At 50.1% G+C, this 27,500-nt stretch overlaps 2 protein-coding genes across 2 annotated transcripts in view; both read left to right on the top strand.

Moving 5' to 3' along the window:
* Nucleotides 1–27,500, top strand: part of Slip1 (SLo interacting protein 1) — a 91,568-nt gene that overhangs the window by 3,815 nt on the left and 60,253 nt on the right.
* On the top strand, nucleotides 9,764–25,005 carry LOC138357221 (elastin-like). The gene is made up of 3 exons (XM_069313881.1): nucleotides 9,764–9,775; nucleotides 13,977–14,603; nucleotides 24,946–25,005. The coding sequence occupies exons 1-3, from the start codon at nucleotides 9,764–9,766 to the stop codon at nucleotides 25,003–25,005; spliced, it is 699 nt and encodes a 232-aa protein (XP_069169982.1).

Below are 27,500 nucleotides of genomic sequence, written 5' to 3'. Positions count from 1 at the left end.
CCCCCTCCTGCTATGGGGGGCTGCTTGAGCCCCGCCCCCCCCTCCTGCTAGGGGGGGGGCGTGTTTGAGACAGACTTAACCAACATAATTACCCTCAAAAGGTCATCATTTTAGGGCGGGGCATAAAACCGGCGCTGAGGACCGAGCCAAATTCTCGTAAATTTAGCCTCTTAACAAAGGCGCTCGAACTGGGAATACAAATGGGAACTACGTTATCGTGGGGGGGAGGGAGGGGGTGGGTCTCTATGGGTAAGTTTATGGGGGGGTCTCTATGGGTAAGTGTAGGGGAGGGTCTCTTCCCCCACCACCCCCACTCTGGGACCATTGTCTTCCTTGTCTAAACTGGTCGAGAAATGGGTGAGGGAAAGGGGGGAGAGAGGAGGAGTCTTAGGGATGGAAATGGGGATTGGAGAGAGGTAGAAATGAAATGGGAAGGAAGATCCTGGGAAGGAAATATAGGGGGTTATCTTGAGGTTATCTTGAGATGATTTCAGGGCTTTAGTGTCCCCGCGGCCCGGTCCTCGACCAGGCCTCCACCCCCAGGAAGCAGCCCGTGACAGCTAACACCCAGGTACCTATTTTACTGCTAGGTAACAAGGATGGAAGGATGTAATTAATTTTGTCAATAAAGATGTTAATAATAATAAGGAAAGGATGTAGAGACAAGAGCATGCTGGGAGAGGAAGAGAGTTAAAAGTATGATAAAAATATATGAAGTTTAGGAGGAAAAGAGAAGAATTATTGATGAGTTGGTGATTGATCTTAGGACGTATTTACGACGCTCTGGATGATTGCATGTAGAAGTACTTACTGCTCGAGCACGGGTTAGGTTATCTTGAGGTTATCTTGAGATGATTTCGGGGCTTTTTAGTGTCCCCGCGGCCCGGTCCTCGACCAGGCCTCCACCCCCCAGGAAGCAGCCCGTGACAGCTGACTAACACCCAGGTACCTATTTTACTGCTAGGTAACAGGGGCATAGAGTGAAAGAAACTCTGCCCATTGTTTCTCTCCGGCGCCTGGAATCGAACCCAGGACCACAGGATCACAAGTCCAGCGTGCTGTCCGCTCGGCCGACCGGCTCCCCGGTCGTGGCTAGTTTGTGGTAATCTAAAACTACAAATCCTGGGGGTGGAGGCCTGGTCGAGGACCGGGCCGCGGGGACACTAAAGCCCCGAAATCATCTCAAGATAACCTCAAGATAACCTCAAGAAATCACTCTTAATCCTCCCGCCTACCACAAAGTACCGGTAGCGTACCGGTAGCAAGACCCCAAACCATACCGGGACACGGTCAGACAAAGGGACCACAAAGTACAAGCTCAGGACTCGTAATTCTGTGGCGCGGGTTCGATTCCCGCACGAGGCAGAAACAAATGGGCAAAGATTCTTTCACCCTGAATGCCCCTGTTACCTAGCAGTAAATAGGTACCTGGGTGTTAGTCAGCTGTCAAAGATTCTTTCACCCTTTGCCCCTGTTACCTAGCAGTAAAATAGGTACCTGGGTGTTAGTCAGCTGTCACGGGCTGCTTCCTGGGGGTGGAGGCCTGGTGGAGGACCGGGCCGCGGGGACACTAAAGCCCCGAAATCATCTCAAGATAACCTCAAGATCTCAAGAAGAAAGGGGGGTCGGACAGGCATTATGGCCCCCTAACTTGTGGGCTAATGGAAGCGTGTCTTCAAAAGGTAGGAAATCGCTTGCCCATTCAGCTATTAAGAAACGGCTGGCTGCCGTTTTAATGGTCTCGGAGACTTGGGGTCTATATTTGGGAAGACTCTGCATTTGTATTGTTTTCTGGGAGGGGATAAGGGAGGACTTTGTAAACAAAGCCGCCAAAGATTGAGAAAAGACAGGTTCGTAAGTGCTTGCGTAACTGCTTCGTGAATCTGGCCCAAGGTTCGCAAGTGCTTGCGTAACTGCTTCTTGAATCTGGCCCCAGGTTCGTAAGTGCTTGCGTAGCTGCTTCGTAAATCTGGTCCCAGGTTCGTAAGTGCTTGCGTAACTGCCTCGTGAATCTGACCCCAGGTTCGTAAGTGCTTGCGTAACTGCTTCGCGAATCTAGCCCCAGGTTCGTAAATGCTTGCGTAACTGCTTCGTAAATCTGGTCCCAGGTTCGTAAGTGCTTGCGTAACTGCCTCGTGAATCTGACCCCAGGTTCGTAAGTGCTTGCGTAACTGCTTCGCGAATCTAGCCCCAGGTTCGTAAATGCTTGCGTAACTGCTTCGTAAATCTGGTCCCAGGTTCGTAAGTGCTTGCGTAACTGCCTCGTGAATCTGACCCCAGGTTCGTAAGTGCTTGCGTAACTGCTTCGTAAATCTGGTCCCAGGTTCGTAAGTGCTTGCGTAACTGCTTCGTGAATCTGGCCCCAGGTTCGTAAGTGCTTGCGTAACTGCTTCGTGAATCTGACCCCAGGTTCGTAAGTGCTTGCGTAACTGCTTCGTAAATCTGGTCCCAGGTTCGTAAGTGCTTGCGTAACTGCCTCGTGAATCTGACCCCAGGTTCGTAAGTGCTTGCGTAACTGCTTCGCGAATCTAGCCCCAGGTTCGTAAATGCTTGCGTAACTGCTTCGTGAATCTGGCCCAAGGTTCGCAAGTGCTTGCGTAACTGCTTCTTGAATCTGGCCCCAGGTTCGTAAGTGCTTGCGTAACTGCTTCGTGAATCTGGCCCCAGGTTCGTAAGTGCTTGCGTAACTTCTTCGTGAATCTGGCCCCAGGTTCGTAAGTGCTTGCGTAACTGCTTCGTGAATCTGGCCCCAGGTTCGTAAGTGCTTGCGTAACTTCTTCGTGAATCTGGCCCCAGGTTCGTAAGTGCTTGCGTAACTGCCTCGTGAATCTGGCCCCAGGTTCGTAAGTGCTTGCGTAATTGCTTCGTGAATCTGGCCCCAAGTTCGTAAGTGCTTGCGTAACTGCTTCGTGAATCTGGCCCCAGGTTCGTAAGTGCTTGCGTAACTGCTTCGTAAATCTGGCCCCAGGTTCGTAAGTGCTTGCGTAACTGCTTCGTGAATCTGGCCCCAGGTTCGTAAGTGCTTGCGTAACTGCTTCGTGAATCTGGCCCCAGGTTCGTAAGCGCTTGCGTAACTGCTTCGTGAATCTGGCCCCTAGCCTCATGTCAATGAGGCGCAGGGAGGGGAGTGACATTCATGTTAACATGACTGTGAATGTATTCATGTCTGCCATTCACAGGGTAGCAGTAGGGCAGAGTCAGAGAAAGAAAACGGAGTACTGGAGGTCATACGTGTGTCTGCAGACACTAAGAACTATTAAAAGAACTCCCCGAATAATGTAAACAAACTATTGATAAATGACGAAACAAGCGTGAGATAGTTGGCTCCATTCCCCCTTTGCCCTCGTTTGGGAGGGAGGGAGGGCTGAGTCACGTGGCTACTTTCCCTTCAGTTGTAAATGCAACCCGACTTCTTAAAAATAACGTCGCTTTTCGCAGGTATGCGCACTATGGCCAAAAATCGACGTAATTTGAAATGAAATCGGCTCATGAAAATGATGTGCTGTCCCGTTTTCTGTTTGGGTCCTCTAGTCTGTTAGATTTGGAGAGGACACTATTAATTAAAGTTTTTCATGACGTTTTGAAAGTTTAGGGGAATTTCCTGCCTTCCTAACCTACCAGAAGATCCTTAACTTACTGTTTTGAAGAAAAACAAATCCCAAATTTATTTTCATTTTTTATATTCAGACGTAAGTTATAAGAAGACAGGTTGCGTAGGCTATTTTCCCTGGCTGTCCCAATGGCTGGCTGGCTCCAATGTCCCTTTAGTGTTGCTCTTGTGTTGTAGGGAGTGTGTTCCCTGGAGTGTTGTAGGGAGTGTGTTCCCTGGAGTGTTGTAGGGAGTGTGTTCCCTGGAGTGTTGTAGGGAGTGTGTTCCCTGGAGTGTTGTAGGGAGTGTGTTCCCTGGAGTGTTGTAGGGAGTGTGTTCCCTGGAGTGTTGTAGGGAGTGTGTTCCCTGGAGTGTTGTAGGGAGTGTGTTCCCTGGAGTGTTGTAGGGAGTGTGTTCCCTGGAGTGTTGTAGGGAGTGTGTTCCCTGGAGTGTTGTAGGGAGTGTGTTCCCTGGAGTGTTGTAGGGAGTGTGTTCCCTGGAGTGTTGTGGGACCACGCACCCTATAGGTCCTCCTCGCGTCCGAAGGTCCTCGGCCAGGGTAAGTCAGTCGTCTTTGACTATATCTTTTCCCGGGTTGGAGGTGATTTTGGCTGCGGTTTGTGAGCCGCAGTTCGTGTGCTGGTGTCGGTTTTCAAAGGAGCACAAGGCTGCGTGTGAGTTGATGTGTGTGTTTGGTTACGATAAGTGGCAGTAGGGGTTACTTTTCGTGCAGGGCAGGTTACGATAAGTGGGAGTAGGGGTTACTTTTCGTGCAGGTCAGGTTACGATAAGTGGCAGTAGGGGTTACTTTTCGTGCAGGTCAGGTTACGATAAGTGGGAGTAGGGGTTACTTTTCGTGCAGGTCAGGTTACGATAAGTGGCAGTAGGGGTTACTTTTCGTGCAGGTCAGGTTACGATAAGTGGCAGTAGGGGTTACTTTTCGTGCAGGTCAGCTTACGATAAGTGGCAGTAGGGGTTACTTTTCGTGCAGGTCAGGTTACGATAAGTGGCAGTAGGGGTTACTTTTCGTGCAGGTCAGGTTACGATAAGTGGCAGTAGGGGTTACTTTTCGTGCAGGTCAGGTTACGATAAGTGGCAGTAGGGGTTACTTTTCGTGCAGGTCAGGTTACGATAAGTGGCAGTAGGGGTTACTTTTCGTGCAGGTCAGGTTACGATAAGTGGCAGTAGGGGTTACTTTTCGTGCAGGTCAGGTTACGATAAGTGGCAGTAGGGGTTACTTTTCGTGCAGGTCAGGTTACGATAAGTGGTACTAGGGGTTACTTTTCGTGCAGGTCAGGTTACGATAAGTGGCAGTAGGGGTTACTTTTCGTGCAGGTCAGGTTACGATAAGTGGTACTAGGGGTTACTTTTCGTGCAGGTCAGGTTACGATAAGTGGTACTAGGGGTTACTTTTCGTGCAGGTCAGGTTACGATAAGTGGCAGTAGGGGTTACTTTTCGTGCAGGTCAGGTTACGATAAGTGGTACTAGGGGTTACTTTTCGTGCAGGTCAGGTTACGATAAGTGGCAGTAGGGGTTACTTTTCGTGCAGGGCAGGTTACGATAAGTGGCAGTAGGGGTTACTTTTCGTGCAGGGCAGGTTACGATAAGTGGCAGTAGGGGTTACTTTTCGTGCAGGGCAGGTTACGATAAGTGGCAGTAGGGGTTACTTTTCGTGCAGGTCAGGTTACGATAAGTGGCAGTAGGGGTTACTTTTCGTGCAGGTCAGGTTACGATAAGTGTCAGTAGGGGTTACTTTTCGTGCAGGTCAGGTTACGATAAGTGGCAGTAGGGGTTACTTTTCGTGCAGGTCAGGTTACGATAAGTGGCAGTAGGGGTTACTTTTCGTGCAGGTCAGGTTACGATAAGTGGCAGTAGGGGTTACTTTTCGTGCAGGTCAGGTTACGATAAGTGGCAGTAGGGGTTACTTTTCGTGCAGGTCAGGTTACGATAAGTGGCAGTAGGGGTTACTTTTCGTGCAGGTCAGGTTACGATAAGTGGCAGTAGGGGTTACTTTTCGTGCAGGTCAGGTTACGATAAGTGGCAGTAGGGGTTACTTTTCGTGCAGGTCAGGTTACGATAAGTGGCAGTAGGGGTTACTTTTCGTGCAGGTCAGGTTACGATAAGTGGCAGTAGGGGTTACTTTTCGTGCAGGTCAGGTTACGATAAGTGGCAGTAGGGGTTACTTTTCGTGCAGGTCAGGTTACGATAAGTGGCAGTAGGGGTTACTTTTCGTGCAGGTCAGGTTACGATAAGTGGCAGTAGGGGTTACTTTTCGTGCAGGTCAGGTTACGATAAGTGGCAGTAGGGGTTACTTTTCGTGCAGGGCAGGTTACGATAAGTGACAGTAGGGGTTACTTTTCGTGCAGGTCAGGTTACGATAAGTGGCAGTAGGGGTTACTTTTCGTGCAGGGCAGGTTACGATAAATGGCAGTAGGGGTTACTTTTCGTGCAGGTCAGGTTACGATAAGTGGCAGTAGGGGCTACTTTTCGTGCAGGTCAGGTTACGATAAGTGGCAGTAGGGGTCACTTTTCGTGCAGGTCAGGTTACGATAAGTGGCAGTAGGGGTCACTTTTCGTGCAGGTCAGGTTACGATAAGTGGCAGTAGGGGCTACTTTTCGTGCAGGTCAGGTTACGATGAGTGGCAGTAGGGGTTACTTTTCGTGCAGGTCAGGTTACGATAAGTGGCAGTAGGGGTTACTTTTCGTGCAGGTCAGGTTACGATAAGTGGCAGTAGGGGTTACTTTTCGTGCAGGTCAGGTTACGATAAGTGGCAGTAGGGGTCACTTTTCGTGCAGGGCAGGTTACGATAAGTGGCAGTAGGGGTTACTTTTCGTGCAGGTCAGGTTACGATAAGTGGCAGTAGGGGTTACTTTTCGTGCAGGTCAGGTTACGATAAGTGGCAGTAGGGGTTACTTTTCGTGCAGGTCAGGTTACGATAAGTGGTACTAGGGGTTACTTTTCGTGCAGGTCAGGTTACGATAAGTGGTACTAGGGGTTACTTTTCGTGCAGGGCAGGTTACGATAAGTGGTACTAGGGGTTACTTTTCGTGCAGGTCAGGTTACGATAAGTGGCAGTAGGGGTTACTTTTCGTGCAGGTCAGGTTACGATAAGTGGCAGTAGGGGTTACTTTTCGTGCAGGTCAGGTTACGATAAGTGGCAGTAGGGGTCACTTTTCGTGCAGGGCAGGTTACGATAAGTGGCAGTAGGGGTTACTTTTCGTGCAGGTCAGGTTACGATAAGTGGCAGTAGGGGTTACTTTTCGTGCAGGTCAGGTTACGATAAGTGGTACTAGGGGTTACTTTTCGTGCAGGGCAGGTTACGATAAGTGGCAGTAGGGGTTACTTTTCGTGCAGGGCAGGGATATGGCCTGAAGAATCTGTGGTTATAGTGGTATATTATTCTTGATGGTAGGAGCAGTTTGCATGAAGGGTTTGAATGCCCCTGTTACCTAGCAGTAAATAGGTACCTGGGAGTTAGTCAGCTGTCACGGGCTGCTTCCTGGGGGTGGAGGCCTGGTCGAGGACCGGGCCGCGGGGACACTAAAGCCCCGAAATCATCTCAAGATAACCTCAAGATAACCTCCCCATGACTGCATGTTAGGTTGATGGGATATCCACTGCGTGTGATTTTGCTGTGTGTGTGGAATTGAGGTTTAGTCAACGTCTGTGTCACGTGATGTTCAGTCCGTTTGCCTGTGGCTGTTGCTTGGAGCGGCCCGCAGCAGGCCCACATACCCACCACAGCCTGGTTGGTCCGGCACTCCTTGGAGGAAACAATCTAGTTTCCTCTTGAAGATGTCCACGGTTGTTCCGACAATATTTCTTATGCTCGCTGGGAGGACATCGAACAACCGCGGACCTCTGATGTTTATACAGTGTTCTCTGATTGTGCCTATGGCACCCCTGCTCTTCACTGGTTCTATTCTGCATTTTCTTCCATATCGTTCACTCCAGTACGTTGTTATTTTACTGTGTAGATTAGGGACCTGGGGCCAGATTCACGAAATCACTTACGCAAGCACTTACGAACGTGTAGATCTTTCCTCAATCTTTGGCGGCTTTGTTTCCAATTATTAAACAGTTAATGAGCTCCGAAGCACCAGGAGGCTGTTTATAACAATAACAACAGTTAATTGGGAAGTTTTCATGCTTGTAAACTGTTTAATAAATGTAACCAAAGCCGTCAAAGATTGAGAAAAGATGTACATGTTCGTAAGTGCTTGAGTAAGTACTTTCGTGAATCTGGCCTCTGGCCCTCCAGTATCTTCCACGAGTATATTATTTGGTATCTTTCTTGAGTTGGTTACCTTGTGGTAGTTGTGTGTTACATTTGGCACCTTTGGGATGCAAGACTTGTTTGTTGAGGGGCTAGGGGTTGTTCCGGCTCCAATGTATGCTTTACCTAGCAGTTACAGTGACAGCTAGGATGGTCTTCTAGGAGGGTTTTGTGTGGTAGGATGGGGTTTGTGTCGTGGGTTTGGGTTTGTGTGGTAGGATGGGGTTTGTGTCGTGGGTTTGGGTTTGTGTGGTAGGATGGGGTTTGTGTCGTGGCTTGAATTTATATTGCATACACAACAGTGGTCGTTTCTGGGGGGGGGGTTAACTAGGGGGGATAACTAATAGAATGTAATAAAATCATTGTATAAAGTAGGGGGTGTGGTAGGAGAATAATGATTGTAGTGGAAGGTCTGGTTTGATTACCATTGAGATTGTTTAAGGGTGTGGCACTCGTATTAGACCCAATTATAGTTAATAGGCAAGATTAGTTAAGGCTGGAGGCATCTTGTAAGACGTAGAAAAACGTGTAACTGTGAGATTGCGAAGGTTTCTGAAGACATCAGAATTTAAAAATATAAATTTGTTTTTAAATTAGGTTATGGACAGAGTTGTATAATTAAACACAATTTATGTCTGAAAATTGGATGTACAGAATATTAAATAAAAACAGATGTATGGCAAACCAAGTATTAATGACTATATTGCAGTATACTCGTATACTATACTATACAGTATACACTACTCAGGTGCTATCCTGAGGACTATCTTGGGGTTATCTTGAGATGATTTCGGGGATTAGGGTCCCCGCGGTCCGGTCCTCGACCAGGCCTCCTTTTTGTTACACACCCCCAGGAAGCAGCCCATAGCAGCTGTCTAACGCCCAGGTACCTATTTTACTTCTAGGTGAACAGGAGCATCAGGGTGAAAGAAACTGCCCATTTGTTTCCGCCTTCACCGGGGAATTGAACCAGGAGCCTCAAGATTACGAATCCCGAGCGCTGTCCACTCACCCATCAGGCCCCCTTACCTGCAATGTTCTGAGCGGACAGCACACTGGACTTGTGATCCTGTGGTCTCAGGTTCGATCCCGGGCGCCGGCAAGAAACAATCCGCAGAGTTTCTTTCACCCTATGCCCCTGTTACCTAGCAGTAAATAGGTACCTGGGAGTTAGTCAGCTGTCACGGGCTGCCAGGCCCATGACAGCTGGCCTCCACATGCGACCAGGCCTCCACACCCCTGGGGGGTGTGGAGGCCTGGTCGAGGACCGGGCCGCAGGGACACTAAAGCCCCGAAATCGTCTCAAGATAACCTTAAGTTGCATCATGATCAACTTTATATGAGATTACGATGGGTTGTAAATCTAACTCGAGATGTGTGCAATGTTTCTTATATAACTATGATGCATTATATATAATGCTGTTATATATAATAAGTTATATAATTATGCAGCATTATACAAAGCGTTGCACTTGGAGATTTACGCTTGGAGATTTACGCTTGGAGATTTACGCTTGGAGATTTACGCTTGGAGATTTACGCTTGGAGATATACGCTTGGAGATTTACGCTTGGAGATATACGCTTGGAGATATACGCTTGGAGATTTACGCTTGGAGATATACGCTTGGAGATATACGCTTGGAGATTTACGCTTGGAGATTTACGCTTGGAGATTTACGCTTGGAGATTTACGCTTGGAGATTTACACTTGGAGATTTACGCATCTTATTTACACGTTTTACACACGTCTTAGATCGACACGTCGTAAGATTGACACGTCTTAACATTGACACGTCTTATGATTGACACGTCGTAAGATTGACACGTCGTAAGATTGACACTTGACCCGTACACATCTTATCCGGGAACAAATAAGTCAACATTGGGCGAGTAGATGGATACCAATGTGAGTAATTAGTGAGTGAGACAGATGAGAATTATTGGCAAGTGAATACCGGAACCCGAGTGTCTCACTCACTCATACTCACTGTATGAGTGAGACACACTCACCCACTCGCTCAGAAATAGTTAGGATTTGTTTAGGAAGGGGAAGGGGGAATTATCAGGGGGGGAAAGTGCCAAGCCATTACGACTATATAGCACTGGGAAGGGGTCAGGATAAGGATCTGGGATGGGACAGGAGGGAAGGAATGGTGTCCCAACCACTTGGACGGTCGGGGATTGAACGCCAACCTGCATGAAGCGAGACCGGAGCTCTACCGTCCAGCCCAAGTGGTTGGGATTTGTTTAGGAAATGACTAGAGTGGTAAGGGCAAATAGGCGACAGTAACCTTCTTTAATGACCTGTAATAGACTTGGATTAATTGTTACAACTATCTCTGCACAAGCACGAATAGGTAAGCACGAATAGGTAAGTACGAATGAGGACTCTCTGAGAGGCCAAGTACAAATAGGTGAGTGTACACAGTGGAATAGTTTGGAAATTTGACACGAGTGCTACGAGAAAGAACTATTAGGCAAGTACATATATTCAAGTAGGCATAGATGAGAGCCAAATTACTTCAATAACTACCTGAAATGATTTACGAATGCCATTGTTTGACTGGGACCCGGGAGCTAGGTCCCAGTCAAAGCTAGAGTGACAATCACTACAAATAAGTGAGAACACATCTTGAGTTAACTTGAGATGATTTCGGGGCTTTTAGTGTCCCCGCGGCCCGGTCCTCGACCAGGCCTCCACCCCCCAGGAAGCAGCCCGTGACAGCTGACTAACACCCAGGTACCTATTTTACTGCTAGGTAACAGGGGCATAGGGTGAAAGAAACTCTGCCCATTGTTTCTCGCCGGCGCCTGGGATTGAACCCAGGACCACAGGATCACAAGGCCCGCGTGCTGTCCGCTCGGCCGACCGGCTTCCCACATGCTGGAATCACATAAATTACTGCAATAGCTATTACAGCACTGAGCCTGACTGGGGGGCCAAGAACTAGAGCCTCTGAACAACTCGACTGGGACAAATGTACATTTAGCTGAGACACAACTAGGTGTCTACGCTAATACAATGCCCAGCAATACCGGAGCCGGTCGGCCGAGCGGACTGCACGCTGGACTTGTGATCCTGTCGTCCTGGGTTCGATCCCAGGCGCCGGCGAGAAACAATGGGCAGAGTTTCTTTCACCCTAAGCCCCTGTTACCTAGCAGTAAAATAGGTACCTGGGTGTTAGTCAGCTGTCACGGGCTGCTTCCTGGGGGTGGAGGCCTGGTCGAGGACCGGGCCGCGGGGACACTAAAGCCCCGAAATCATCTCAAGATAACCTCCCCAACAATACTCAGTACACAAACAGGTCTGACGGCTGAGTAGACAGCGTTCGGGATTCGTAGTCCTAAGCGTCCGGGGATTGACAGTTGAGAGGCGGGCCTAAAGAGCCAGAGCTCAACCCCCCCGCAAGCACACAACTAGGTGAGTACAGTAGAAGGATCACACACACACACACACACACACACACACACACACACACCTAGGTGAGTACAGTAGAAGGATCACACACACACACACACACACACACACACACACACACACACACACACACACACACACACACACACACACACCTAGGTGAGTACAGTAGAAGGATCACACACACACACACACACACACCCGACCACCACAACATTGCCCAACCGCTTTATACGGCTCAGTGTGATACGACCGGCACTTGTGGTGGGAGGAACGTGTACATGGGAAGGACGGAGGTGAGGAATGGAGAGTGAAGAACGTACACAAACGAACGTGCACTCACAAATAGCAAGTGCGTGAGTGCGTTTGAGTGCACGCGTCAACTTGTGTGAAGTCACTCATTGAGTGTGGGCTCTCTGTGTTCACCTCTCTTGTTCAGGTGAACAACTGCTACTCATCTGATCTCACTCCTGGTTGATGCCTGATTGATGGGGTTCTGGGAGTTGTTCTACTCCCCAAGCCCGGCCCGAGGCCAGGCTCGACTTGTGAGAGTTTGGTCCACCAGGCTGTTGCTTGGAGCGGCCTCATCTCACTCCCTTACTCATCTGAGTAGGGAAGTGAGATGAGTATTTTCTCCCACTGCCAGGTACACAATATTCATCCTCTTTGTTATCTGTTAACACCATCACGATTTTGTATAGATTACATACAAAAATGCTGAACACGTTGACTACTCGTACACCAATCCTCCACCAGCCCCCCCCCTCTCCCCCCCTACACACCAATCTTCCACCAGGCCCCCCCTCCCTCCCCCCCTACACACCAATCTTCCACCAGGCTCCCCCCTCCCTCCCTCCCCCCTACACACCAATCCACCACCAGGCCCCCCCCTCCCTCCCCCCTACACACCAATCCACCACCAAACGCCCAAAACCCCCAATCACACAATCACGAGGCAGTCTCATCAAATCATCACCGACACCCATACCATTGCATTTAGCCCACCCTAATAGGGCACAGCCCAATTCATCAAAGGCAGTAGACTGACGGCCGGACTAGGCATTAGAGACAGCGCACTCCCCGTTTAGGCGGCCGTTCAGGCTTGACAATAATCCGGTTTTGGGGGTGATCATGTGTGGAGTGAGCAGGCTTGACTGAGCCACCAGTGTTATGAATCACCACGACGAAGAAGGGAGATGGAAGAGAGGAGGAGAGGAGGAAGGAAAAGGAAGGGGGGGGAGCATTGATGGTGGTGATTTGTCAGAGCTCGTCTAGGCAAGTTGAAGTGAAAGGAACGTTGATATCGGTTAGTTTGTGAAGAATATTTAGGTATATACTGTGTGTGTGTGTGTGTGTGTGTGTGTGTGTGTGTGTGTGTGTGTGTGTGTGTGTGTACTCACCTAGTTGTGCTTGCGGGGGTTGAGCTCTGGCTCTTTGGTCCTGCCTCTCAACTGTCAATCAACAGGTGTACAGGTTCCTGAGCCTATTGGGCTCTATCATATCTACACTTGAAACTGTGTATGGAGTCAGTCTCCACCACATCACTGCCTAATGCATTCCATTTGTCAACCACTCTGACACTAAAAAAAGTTCTTTCTAATATCTCTGTGGCTCATTTGGGCACTCAGTTTCCACCTGTGTCCCCTAGTGCGTGTGCCCCTTGTGTTAAACAGCCTGTCTTTATCAACCCTGTCAATTCCCTTGAGGATCTTGAATGTGGTGATCATGTCCCCCCTAACTCTTCTGTCTTCCAAGTGTGTGTGTGTGTGTGTGTGTGAGTGAGTGTAGCAAGCGAGACCGAGCAGGCTTGACTATTCATCAAGCTACAGATGTCTCAACAGTAAATCCAATCATCCCGCCCCGTCAAGATTCGAACCAATGCCACTAGGGTGGCGCGCGCACACTCTCTCCCCACTCGACCAAATATATTTTAAAACTCATAATAATAATATAAATTACTTTAGTAATATTTCAATATTTTATTCCTAGCAATTCTAGCGATTCGGTTTTATATCATTCGCCCGCTTTCTTGCCCCTTCTCCCTCTCCCTCTTTATTCCCCTTTCCCCTCTTTCCGCCTCTTCCTCCCCCCCCCCTTCTTCCTCCAAAAGAAGCAAGAAACTCGACTCGGGTCTCTGACCGTCCTCCCTCCCTCCCAGCACCTCCGTCTCTGACCCCACACAATACCAACACCATTTAAGCCATTTACAAACACATTTTTACCCCTGGAGAGGTTAAAAGGTGGGGGGCACAAAAACGAAAAATGGAAACTATTTAAACAGTCACCTTTAACTGGCGCGTGAGTGGCGCCAGACCAGTTATTATGACACTTGAGAAAGCGTTCTCATTCATTTTCCATTTGGTGTCTGGGTCTGTAATTATTTTGTGTTCGCCTTGAGGCGTCGAGCAAGAGGCGACGGAATGGTGGCAAAACTTGCAACTTGGGAAGAGTTACTAACTTTGTTAACGTGGAGAGTGTTTTAAGAGCGTTGGGGGGGGGGGGGTAAAGGGTGGTAGGATAGTGGGTAGCAGTACAAAGGGGGCAAAGGGGGATATGGAGTGGGGGGGTGGCAGTGTTTGGGAGGTGCTGGTTAAGTGAGGGACTTGTCAGTGGAGTAGTGGGTAGATAGTGCCATAATATATGAGGAGTGTGTCAGTGGTCTGTTGGCACTAAACTGTGCTGTCGGCAGAGTGCCCGCATTACCCCCTCTGGTGGAGTGCCCACTGGTGGAGTGCCCACTGGTGGAGTGCCCACTGGTGGAGTGCCCACTGGTGGAGTACCCTCTGGTGGAGTGCCCACTGGTGGAGTGCCCACTGGTGGAGTACCCTCTGGTGGAGTGCCCACTGGTGGAGTACCCTCTGGTGGAGTGCCCACTGGTGGAGTGCCCACTGGTGGAGTGCCCACTGGTGGAGTGCCCACTGGTGGAGTACCCTCTGGTGGAGTGCCCACTGGTGGAGTGCCCACTGGTGGAGTACCCTCTGGTGGAGTACCCACTGGTGGAGTACCCACTGGTGGAGTACCCACTGGTGGAGTGCCCACTGGTGGAGTACCCTCTGGTGGAGTGCCCACTGGTGGAGTGCCCACTGGTGGAGTGCCCACTGGTGGAGTACCCTCTGGTGGAGTGCCCACTGGTGGAGTGCCCACTGGTGGAGTGCCCACTGGTGGAGTACCCTCTGGTGGAGTACCCACTGGTGGAGTGCCCACTGGTGGAGTGCCCACTGGTGGAGTGCCCACTGGTGGAGTGCCCACTGGTGGAGTGCCCACTGGTGGAGTGCCCACTGGTGGAGTACCCACTGGTGGAGTGCCCACTGGTGGAGTACCCTCTGGTGGAGTACCCACTGGTGGAGTACCCACTGGTGGAGTACCCTCTGGTGGAGTGCCCTCTGGTGGAGTACCCTCTGGTGGAGTACCCTCTGGTGGAGTACCCACTGGTGGAGTACCCTCTGGTGGAGTACCCACTGGTGGAGTACCCACTGGTGGAGTACCCACTGGTGGAGTACCCACTGGTGGAGTACCCTCTGGTGGAGTACCCTCTGGTGGAGTACCCACTGGTGGAGTACCCACTGGTGGAGTACCCACTGGTGGAGTACCCTCTGGTGGAGTGCCCTCTGGTGGAGTACCCTCTGGTGGAGTACCCACTGGTGGAGTACCCACTGGTGGAGTACCCTCTGGTGGAGTACCCACTGGTGGAGTACCCACTGGTGGAGTACCCACTGGTGGAGTACCCTCTGGTGGAGTGCCCTCTGGTGGAGTGCCCACTGGTGGAGTACCCTCTGGTGGAGTACCCACTGGTGGAGTACCCACTGGTGGAGTGCCCACTGGTGGAGTACCCCCTGGTGGAGTACCCACTGGTGGAGTACCCTCTGGTGGAGTACCCACTGGTGGAGTGCCCACTGGTGGAGTACCCACTGGTGGAGTACCCTCTGGTGGAGTACCCACTGGTGGAGTGCCCACTGGTGGAGTACCCACTGGTGGAGTACCCTCTGGTGGAGTACCCACTGGTGGAGTACCCACTGGTGGAGTACCCACTGGTGGAGTACCCTCTGGTGGAGTACCCACTGGTGGAGTACCCACTGGTGGAGTACCCACTGGTGGAGTACCCTCTGGTGGAGTACCCACTGGTGGAGTACCCACTGGTGGAGTACCCACTGGTGGAGTACCCACTGGTGGAGTACCCTCTGGTGGAGTACCCACTGGTGGAGTACCCACTGGTGGAGTACCCACTGGTGGAGTACCCACTGGTGGAGTACCCACTGGTGGAGTGCCCACTGGTGGAGTACCCACTGGTGGAGTACCCTCTGGTGGAGTGCCCTCTGGTGGAGTACCCTCTGGTGGAGTACCCTCTGGTGGAGTACCCACTGGTGGAGTACCCTCTGGTGGAGTACCCACTGGTGGAGTACCCTCTGGTGGAGTACCCACTGGTGGAGTACCCCCTGGTGGAGTACCCACTGGTGGAGTACCCACTGGTGAGTGCCCCCTGCCTAAGGGTATGCCGTATGCCTCTCACAAGCAAATATTTTTCTTATCCACACTTAACTTGTAGGACCGTCGATCTATCATCATTCTCTGCCTTATTTGTCGTGGGGTTGTTCCACACCTTGGCTGGGGCGTGCCCCCCCCCCCTGCAACTGTGGGGCAGTTGCAATGGAAGGGGGACACACACGACCCTGGCAACTGCCGGGGGAGACATGCTCACGACGTACGACGTTTCGGTCCGTCCTGGACCATTAACCAAGGCCCAACGTACAGTGCAGTGTGAAACTGATAAATACCCATTAGTACCACTATTATAATGGTCCAGGGTGGACCGAAACGTCGTAGTTTCTCCATTTTCTAAATTGTGTGGTTTGGGCATCGTTTTAGGTCAATAACCGTCAAGTGGGTATGTTTGGGCACAGCAGATCCCTGCGGTATATCCGCGGGCATTGCAAATCCGGCAGTGAGTCTGCTTTGGGCATTCATTGCAAATTCCATTCAAATTAGTATTTCTCTGATTTTCCACACACCTGGATTATATCTGGATAGCCCCCAAACCTGGATTATATCTGGGTAGCCCCCAAACCTGGATTATATCTGGGTAGCCCCCAAACCTGGATTATATCTGGGTAGCCCCCCAAACCTGTTTTATATCTGGGGTAGCCCCCAAACCTGGATTATATCTGGGTAGCCCCCAAACCTGGATTATATCTGGGTAGCCCACAAACCTGGATTATATCTGGGTAGCCCCCCAAACCTGGATTATATCTGGGGTAGCCCCCAAACCTGAATTATATCTGGGTAGCCCCCCAAACCTGGATTATATCTGGATAGCCCCCCAAACCTGGATTATATCTGGGTAGCCCCCAAACCTGGATTATATCTGGGTAGCCCCCAAACCTGGATTATATCTGGGTAGCCCCCCAAACCTGGATTATATCTGGGTAGCCCCCCAAACCTGGATTATATCTGGGTAGCCCCCCAAACCTGGATTATATCTGGGTAGCCCCCCAAACCTGGATTATATCTGGGTAGCCCCCAAACCTGGATTATATCTGGGGTAGCCCCCAAACCTGGATTATATCTGGGTAGCCCCCAAACCTGGATTATATCTGGGTAGCCCCCAAACCTGGATTATATCTGGGTAGCCCCCCAAACCTGGATTATATCTGGGTAGCCCCCAAACCTGGATTATATCTGGGTAGCCCCCACACACCTGGATTATATCTGGATAGCCCCCACACACCTGGATTATATCTGGATAGCCCCCACACACCTGGATTATATCTGGATAGCCCCCACACACCTGGATTATATCTGGATAGCCCCCACACACCTGGATTATATCTGGATAGCCCCCACACACCTGGATTATATCTGGATAGCCCCCACACACCTGGATTATATCTGGATAGCCCCCACACACCTGGATTATATCTGGGTAGCCCCCAAACCTGGATTATATCTGGGTAGCCCCCAAACCTGGATTATATCTGGGTAGCCCCCAAACCTGGATTATATCTGGGGTAGCCCCCAAACCTGGATTATATCTGGATAGCCCCCAAACCTGGATTATATCTGGGGTAGCCCCCAAACCTGGATTATATCTGGGGTAGCCCCCAAACCTGGATTATATCTGAGTAGCCCCCAAACCTGGATTATATCTGGATAGCCCCCAAACCTGGATTATATCTGGGGTAGCCCCCAAACCTGGATTATATCTGAGTAGCCCCCACACACCTGGATTATATCTGGATAGCCCCCACACACCTGGATTATATCTGGATAGCCCCCACACACCTGGATTATATCTGGGTAGCCCCCAAACCTGGATTATATCTGGGTAGCCCCCCAAACCTGGATTATATCTGGGGTAGCCCCCAAACCTGGATTATATCTGGATAGCCCCCAAACCTGGATTATATCTGGGGTAGCCCCCAAACCTGGATTATATCTGGGTAGCCCCCACACATCTGGATTATATCTGGATAGCCCCCACACACCTGGATTATATCTGGATAGGCACCAAACCTGGATTATATCTGGGGTAGCCCCCAAACCTGGATTATATCTGAGTAGCCCCCAAACCTGGATTATATCTGGATAGCCCCCAAACCTGGATTATATCTGGGGTAGCCCCCAAACCTGGATTATATCTGAGTAGCCCCCAAACCTGGATTATATCTGGATAGCCCCCAAACCTGGATTATATCTGGGTAGCCCCCCAAACCTGGATTATATCTGGGTAGCCCCCAAACCTGGATTATATCTGGGGTAGCCCCCAAACCTGGATTATATCTGAGTAGCCCCCAAACCTGGATTATATCTGGGTAGGCACCAAACCTGGATTATATCTGGGGTAGCCCCCAAACCTGGATTATATCTGAGTAGCCCCCACACACCTGGATTATATCTGGATAGCCCCCAAACCTGGATTATATCTGGGGTAGCCCCCAAACCTGGATTATATCTGGGTAGGCACCAAACCTGGATTATATCTGGGGTAGCCCCCAAACCTGGATTATATCTGGATAGCCCCCAAACCTGGATTATATCTGGGTAGCCCCCCAAACCTGGATTATATCTGGGTAGCCCCCCAAACCTGGATTATATCTGGGTAGCCCCCCAAACCTGGATTATATCTGGGTAGCCCCCCAAACCTGGATTATATCTGGGTAGCCCCCCAAACCTGGATTATATCTGGGTAGCCCCCCAAACCTGGATTATATCTGAGTAGCCCCCACACACCCGGGCTATATCTGGATACAGGTCAGAATGTGAGGGTTATCACGGCATATATAACTGACTTCGTGCTGAGTTATATTCAGACAAGATAGTTTTATTGGTTGATGTAGGCGGTGTGTGTGCGCGCGCGTGTGCGTACTCGTCTAGTTGTGCTTGCTGCGGGGGGGGGGGTTGAGCTTTGGCTCTTTGGTCCCGCCTCTCAACTGTCATTGAACTGGTGTACAGGTTCCTGAGCCTACTGGGCTCTTGTATCATATCTATATTTGAAACTGTGTATGGGGTCAGCCTCCACCACATCACTGACTAGTACATTCCATTTGTCAACTACTCTGACACTGAAAAAGTTCTTTCTAATGTCCCTGTGGCTCATTTGGGTACTCAGTTTCCATCTGTGTCCCCTTGTTCGCGTACCACCCGTATTAAACAATTTATCTTTATCTACCCCTGTCAATTCCTCTGAGAATTTTGTAGGTAGTGATCATGTCTCCCTTTACGCTTCTGTCTTCCAGTGTCGTAAGGTGCATTTCACGAAGCCTTTCCTCGTAACTCATGCCTCTTAGTTCTGGGACTAGTCTAGTGGCATACCTCTAAACTTTTTCCAGCTTCGTCTTGTGCTTGACAAGGTACGGGCTCCATGCTGGGGCCGCATACTCCAGGATTGGTCTTACATATGTGGTATACAAGGTTCTGAATGAATTTGGCTTGGTTCTAATGCCCCAACCACTTAAGCTGGATGGTAGCGCGACGGTCTCGCTTCGTGCAGGTCGACGTTCGATCCCCGACCGTCCAAGTTAGTTGGGCACTATTCCTCCCCCCCCCCCCCCCCATCCCATCCCAAATCCTTATCCTAAGAGCCCCTTCCAAGTGCTATATAGTCGTAATGGCTTGGCGCTTTCCCCTGAAAACTCACTCCTCCCCCCCCCCCCCCTCCCGTCCAATGCCAAATCCTTATCCTGACCCCTTCCAAGCGCTATATAGACCTACCGGCTTGGCACTTTCTCCTGATAGCCCTTCCCTTGGTTGTAGTGTCTCAACCAATGTTGTGGTGGTGATCGAGTAGTTGTGTAAAGCAAGATCATCCTGCTCAAAAACCAGTGTTAACTTCTATTGTATAACTCATTCTTATCCATTTAACTGTTAAGCTGGCGTTTTGGTACCTTCTTAAAACACCGCAATATGGAATGCGAGGACGACCGGTTTGTAAATTGTTTCCAGCGATTTACAACCTCCCTTGTGAAGTCGGGTGATGTCTGCGGTGCTTGCTGGCTGAGTGATGTCCCTCTGTCGAAGGCTTCATTCCGAATTCAAGTTCAAGTTGAAGTATGTTTATTGAGATAAGCAATAAATACATCTCAAAGGGATAGAGTAGCTTAGGCTATTTCTACCCCCCTTTATTAAGAGAGTACCGTGCTAATGGTATTTTGCACTCCTGCCTCACAGTAGAGGATTAAGATTTTACTGTGTTGACTATTACACTCTGCGTTGTGTTGGTTTGGAAGTTGAAGATCCATCTGCCTGGAAGCAACAGCCTGGTGGACCAAACTCTCACAAGTCAAGCCTGGCCTCGGGCCGGGCTTGGGGAGTAGAAGAACTCCCAGAACCCCATCAAGCAGGTATCAACCAGGTATCTCTTTACTTTGCTAGTAATTCCCTCCCTTTCCACGCATTTTGTTCGTAATAACGCCATGGTCACATTTGTCGAAAGCTTTTGCAAAGTCTGTGTATATTACATCTGCGTTTTGCTTGTCTTCCATGGCACCTTAGGCGATGTCATAGTGATCTAGCAACTGTGAGAGGCAAGAGCGCCCGGTTCTGTACCCATGTTGTCCAGGGTTATACCCTGGAAACACAAACTGTAACTATCTCTGTTGACCAGACCACACACTAGAAATTGAAGGGACGACGACGTTTCGGTCCGTCCTGGACCATTCTCAAGTCGATTGAGACCATTCTCAATCGACTTGAGAATGGTCCAGGACGGACCGAAACGTCGTCGTCCCTTCAATTTCTAGTGTGTGGTCTGGTCAACATACTTCAGCCACGTTATTGTGACTCATCGCCTGTAACTATCTCTATTTTCAGCTTGTTACAACTTGTAATAAAGTTGTTACATCTTGGCTTAACGTGTTTATGACGTATTAGAACGTTGTTACAACTTGCTATATTGGTTGTTATAACTGGTTAGGAGGTGTTAAAACTTGCTCGAACGTTGTACCAACGTCGTAGTTTCGGTGTGTGTTTGGCGGGATGTAGTTGATGTGATTCCACGCGACTTGTAATCTTGCTTAGCACTCATTCAAAGATTTTTATGTGTGAGGTTATAGCTATTGGTCTATAATTTTGTGCATCTGCTTTACTACCTCCTTTGTGAAGTGGCGCGATCTCCGCTTTACTACCTCCTTTGTGAAGTGGCGCGATCTCCGCTTTACTACCTCCTTTGTGAAGTGGCGCGATCTCCGCTTTACTACCTCCTTTGTGAAGTGGCGCGATCTCCGCTTTACTACCTCCTTTGTGAAGTGGCGCGATCTCCGCTTTACTACCTCCTTTGTGAAGTGGCGCGATCTCCGCTTTACTACCTCCTTTGTGAAGTGGCGCGATCTCAGCTGTTTTAAGTATGTCAGGGATGACGCCAGTATCTATTGGCTCCGTCTCCAAAAGATGTTAAGGGCCCGTGATAGTGATGTTTTGAAGTTCTTGAGGTTTATAGAATTCCAGGAGTCTGGGCCTGGTACAGAGTGCATGGGAGTAGTAGGGATGACGACGTATAGGCCCTTTTTTTCTGGGAAAAAGGGCCGATATGGCACACCGTATTCGCCGAACTTTTTCTGGGAAAAAGGGCCGATATGGCACACCGTATTCGTCGAACTTTTTCTGGGAAAAAGGGCTGATATGGCACACCGGATTCGCCGAACTTTGGAAAAAGGGGCCCATACGTCGTCATCCCTACTACTCATGGGCATGTTGTCTATGGCTACTTCAAAGTCCACTGAGGTTAGGGTGACATCTGATATGTGGTTCCATGTTTGTGTCACGTTCATGAAGAATTCATTTAGATCATTGATCTTCAATGTGGTCAGGGATTCATTGAAAGCAGAATCGTACTGAAGTCTCAGTGTTTCATTTCTTTGTTGTCATCTGTGAAAGATCCATCACCCTTGCGCAAGGGCCCTAATGCAGTTTTTGTTCTAGTTTTGGCATACTAGAAAAAGTATTTCGGGTTCCCCTCTTTCCCCTGGAAACACAAACCGAAACTGTCTCTATTTTCCGCTTGTTACAACTTGTAATAAAGTTGTTACATCTTGGCTTAACATGTTTATGACGTATTAGAACGTTGTTACAACTTGCTATATTGGTTGTTATAACTGGTTAGGAGGTGTTAAAACTTGTTCGAACGTTGTACCAACGTCGTAGTTTCGGTGTGTGTTTGGAGGGTCATTTATGGCCTTTTGCTTGTAATGTCTCGCGAGAATTGTATATGATTCTCTCAGCTTCAGCTCGATCATTTCTGTTTCCCTACATGGCCGTCCTCGTCGTTCTTGGGAGAGAGTGGAGCATTTGAGATGTTCTGATATTTGTTTTGTTCGCCTATCAGGAGAAAGCACCTAGCCATTATGACTATATATCACTTGGAAGGGATCAGGATAAGGATTTGGGATGGGACAGGGGGAAGAAATGGTACCCAATCGTTTAGACAGTCGGGGATTGAACACTGCATGATGGGAGACCATCTCTCTACCGTCCAGCCCAAGTGGTTGGGTAAAATTTACAATGAAGTTATCAGTCTTCCACTTTCATTAGAAAGTGGAAGACTCGATTTTATATTGCATTGCATTGGTTCATATTGTTCTTTTAAGAATTTCGCCTATTTTATCTCCTTAAGTGAACTTAGCTCTCCTTATAACCTAGAACATACCTGTAGAGGGTTCTGAGAGTATTTCTACTCCCCAAGCCCGGCCCGAGGCCAGGCTCGACTTGTGAGAGCTTGGTCCACCAGGCTGTTGCTTGGAGCGGCCCGCAGGCCCACATATACCTGGTTGATGGGGTTCTGGGAGTTCTTCTACTCCCCAAGCCCGGCCCGAGGCCAGGCTTGACTTGTGAGAGTTTGGTCCACCAGGCTGTTGCTTGGAGCGGCCCGCAGGCCCACATATACCTTGTTGATGGGGTTCTGGGAGTTCTTCTACTCCCCAAGCCCGGCCCGAGGCGAGGCTCGACTTGCGAGAGCTTGGTCCACCAGGCTGTTGCTTGGAGCGGCCCGCAGCAGGCCCACATATACCTGGTTGATGGGGTTCTGGGAGTTCTTCTACTCCCCAAGCCCGGCCCGAGGCCAGGCTTGACTTGTGAGAGCTTGGTCCACCAGGCTGTTGCTTGGAGCGGCCCGCAGGCCCACATATACCTGGTTGATGGGGTTCTGGGAGTTCTACTCCCCAAGCCCGGCCCGAGGCCAGGCTTGACTTGTGAGAGCTTGGTCCACCAGGCTGTTGCTTGGAGCGGCCCGCAGGCCCACATATACCTGGTTGATGGGGTTCTGGGAGTTCTTCTACTCCCCGAGCCCGGCCCGAGGCCAGGCTTGACTTGTGAGAGCTTGGTCTACCAGGCTGTTGCTTGGAGCGGCCTGCAGCAGGCCCACATCTACTACAACCAGGTTGGTCCGGTAACCAAGAGGGTTATTCTTAGATATTTTATTATGTTTGCGAATTGAAGTCTGACAGTTTTTAACGATGTGTTTTCCTGGAAGTGTCTAAGTTCGATTCCAGAAGGTCATCTCTGGATATTTTTCTCGCCTATGGCGTCTCCTTATGGGAGCCGGTCGACCGAGCAGACAGCACGCTGGACTTGTGATCCTGTGGTCCCGGGTTCGATCCCAGGCGCCAGCGAGAAACAATGGGCAGAGTTTCTTTCACCCTATGCCCCTGTTACCTAGCAGTAAAATAGGTACCTGGGTGTTAGTCAGCTGTCACGGGCTGCTTCCTGGGGGTGGAGGCCTGGTGGAGGACCAGGCCGCGGGGACACTAAAGCCCCAAAATCATCTCAAGATAATCTCAAGAAGATAACCTCCCTCCACGTTTTCCTTCAAGACTCCAAAAAAAAGGTTTAAAGGTGAATTTCCTGCTGGTGTCCTAGTTTGTTGTCCCACAGAGCGCGACCAATACTCTCCTGCCCTCCCTTACCCTCCCTTAACTCTTCTGCCCTCCCTTACCCTCCCTTAACTCTCCTGCCCTCCCTTACCCTCCCTTAACTCTCCTGCCCTCCCTTACCCTCCCTTAACTCTCCTGCCCTCCCTTACCCTCCCTTAACTCTCCTGCCCTCCCTTACCCTCCCTTAACTCTCCTGCCCTCCCTTACCCTCCCTTAACTCTCCTGCCCTCCCTTACCCTCCCTTAACTCTCCTGCCCTCCCTTACCCTCCCTTAACTCTCCTGCCCTCCCTTACCCTCCCTTAACTCTCCTGCCCTCCCTTACCCTCCCTTAACTCTCCTGCCCTCCGTTACCCATGTTCTCCCTTCTCCCCCCTCTCATTGTTCCCTCCCTCCCTCATTTGCTGTCTCCCTACCTGCCCCTCATTAATTAACTCCCCCTTCGCCCCTCATTCGTTATCTGCTCCCTAGGTCTTCTCCGCCCTTTATTATTTAACTCCCTCCCTTCCCCCCCCCCCCCCTGGCTCTCTTGCCCCTCATTTCTTATCTGCTATCCCCTGGGTTATCTTCCCCTGCCCCTTATTCGTTATCTGCTCCTCTGGCTCCCTTACACCCATTGCCCCATCAATGATTACGTAACAATGTTGTGGTTACGTTATTATAGTGTGGCAACATTGTGGCAATGTTGTGACTAAAGTTGTTGTAAAGGTGTGGCAATATTGTGACTAAGTTGTGGTAAAGTTGTGGCAACGTTAGTGTATACGTACTGGAGATATTCCTGGTAGGCTATCTTGAGTTATCTTGAGATGACAGGTTTGTTTACCCAAAACATGATTTAAGGCAGCGATGTGAAAAGGCCTATATCCGTCAAGGCCTCGATGTGAAAAGTCCTATATCCGTCAAGGCCTCGATGTGAAAAGTCCTATATCCGTCAAGGCCTCGATGTGAAAAGGCCTATATCCGTCAAGGCCTCGATGTGAAAAGGTCTATATCCGTCAAGGCCTCCATGTGAAAAGGCCTATATCCGTCAAGGCCTCCATGTGAAAAGGCCTATATCCGTCAAGGCCTCCATGTGAAAAGGTCTATATCCGTCAAGGCCTCGATGTGAAAAGGTCTATATCCGTCAAGGCCTCGATGTGAAAAGGCCTATATCCGTCAAGGCCTCGATGTGAAAAGGCCTATATCCGTCAAGGCCTCGATGTGAAAAGTCCTATATCCGTCAAGGCCTCGATGTGAAAAGTCCTATATCCGTCAAGGCCTCGATGTGAAAAGTCCTATATCCGTCAAGGCCTCCATGTGAAAAGGTCTATATCCGTCAAGGCCTCGATGTGAAAAGTCCTATATCAGTCAAGGCCTCCATGTGAAAAGGCCTATATCCGTCAAGGCCTCCATGTGAAAAAAACAGTGATCACTCCAGCAGACTCCGTCACTGCCCAATCAGATTAGTTATGGTAGCGTTGATTTAGGCATGGAAAGCTGTATGTTAAGTGGGTAGTTCAAGTTGTTTTGAGTTTAAAACTGGCCAGTTTGTGTTTAAATAGTGTTTATGTTATTGACATAAACACTATGTTATTGACATGTTAAACTGCTTAATACTGGTGAGAGAGAGAGAGAGAGAGAGAGAGAGAGAGAGAGAGAGAGAGAGAGAGAGAGAGAGAGAGAGAGAGAGAGAGAGTAATTGGATCTAACTAATGCAAGTAGAATCAATCTTTTCCCAGTCTTCCTAAAATGTGACCTTAAATAGACAGGTTTGACACCTGACCTCACTTGTTGGCAATGTTCCCAGCGATGTTGGATGTGGAATTTATCAGTCATGTTTTTTACTCGCCCCGTGTGTGTGTGTGTGTGTGTGTGTGTGTGTGCGTGTGTGTGTGTGTGTGTGTGTGTGTGTGTGTGTGTGTGTGTGTGTGTGTGTGTGTGTGTGTGTGTGTGTGTGTGTGTGTGTGTGTGTGTGTGTGTGTGTGTGTGTGTGTGTGTTCACCAAAGTGTGCTTGCAGGGTCGATTTTCTAATATTATTGGAAAATATTATTTCCTATATTCTTGTGTTCATAGGTTAATAATCCTGGAGATTGCAGTAATTGGGCCTTGTTGCTTCAGAGTTTCTTCCAGGATGGGGTCTGTACGCCTTTGGGGGTTCCATGCCAGTGCTGCGTACTACGTGCCTATAGGGTGTTCTTTTCCAAAGTTCCTGAAATTATTCTACTGGTAGAACACGCTTGTGTATGCACGCCTCTCTCTTCCCATATCTCCCCCCCCCCTCTCCATCTCTCTCTCTCTCCTCATCTCTCTCCCATCTCCTTCTCCCAATCTCTTGCTCATTATATATATATATATATAATATGTATATGTATATAGAAGCCTAGCCTCTGCTCAGTGTCCAGCGGACAGGAACCGAGGACGCAGCAGGCATTCCCCCTCTGGATCGCCACACTGAGGCGCTGAAAGAGAAAACTTGCCGCTCTAGGGCCTCTTGTGGTGTCAATGAGCTTGGAACCAAGATCCTTAAGAAACCTTCTTGCACTCTCTCTCCATGGGCCAAGGGTCTCAGACCCTATTGGAACGAAGGTGTACCGGTGATCTATTTCCCCTGTACTTGGCCGACTTGTATCTCTCTGTGTGTGTCGCCGGCTCCTGTTTGGCTGGCGATTCTATGCCCAATATATATATCTGCCAGAGCTTAATATATAATCTTTCTGGGGTGTGGAGTTTTAATATATATAATATAATACACACACACACACACACACACACACACACACACACACACACACACACACACACACACACACACACACACACACACCCACCCACCCACCCCCACACCCCCCCACACCCCCCCTCCCACACACACACCCCCCCCACCCACACACACTCCCCCACCCACACCCCACACACCCACAAACACCTACACCCCACACACCCACAAACACCCACACCCCACACACCCACAAACACCTACACCCCACACACCCACAAACACCTACACCCCACACACCCACAAACACCCCGCCCCCCCCACGCCCCCCCCACACACCCCCCCCCTCCCCCCCACGCCCCCCTCCACCCCCCCCCACACCCACAAACACCTACACCCCACACACCCACAAACACCCCCCCCCACACACACACACACTCCCCCACCCACACCCCACACACCCACAAACACCTACACCCCACACACCCACAAACACCTACACCCCACACACCCACAAACACCCCCCCCCCCCCACACACACACACACACAGTACCTACATGCTTCCCTCTCACCAGAACTCACGTAGCTAGGCCAGTCCCCCAACCCGCCTGACGGAGCGCCTTAGCTGCAGCAGCTCCGACCGTCAAAAACTGGTTCAGCCCAGGGAATGTTCAGGGAGCCACTCTTGTGTGTGGGGTCTGACCCCAGGAAGGCTGCTTAATGTGCCTGCATGATGACGATGCGAATAATTCCCCAGGGGTATTAGGCCGGGTCCCAGTGGGCGCCTATGTTAATGTGCCGTGTTGGAGAATGCTGGGATGGGGGAGGGAGAGACCAGAGGGAGGGAGTGAGGGAGAGAGACGGTGTTTACGTGGGAGGGAGGGAGACGGTGTTTACGTGGGAGGGAGGGAGACGGTGTTTACGTGGGAGGGAGGGAGACGGTGTTTACGTGGGAGGGAGGGAGAAGGTGTTTACGTGGGAGGGAGGGAGAAGGTGTTTACGTGGGAGGGAGGGAGACGGTGTTTACGTGGGAGGGAGGGAGACGGTGTTTACGTGGGAGGGAGGGAGACGGTGTTTACGTGGGAGGGAAGGAAATAGTGAATGTGGGAGTTACAGGGATTGTAAATCACTAATCCCAACCCCCCTCTCTGCCCTACAAACA

The sequence above is a fragment of the Procambarus clarkii genome, chromosome 76 (genome assembly GCF_040958095.1).
Source record: "Procambarus clarkii isolate CNS0578487 chromosome 76, FALCON_Pclarkii_2.0, whole genome shotgun sequence".
Taxonomy (NCBI): domain Eukaryota; kingdom Metazoa; phylum Arthropoda; class Malacostraca; order Decapoda; family Cambaridae; genus Procambarus; species Procambarus clarkii.
This window is presented reverse-complemented; position numbering and strand designations above follow the sequence as displayed.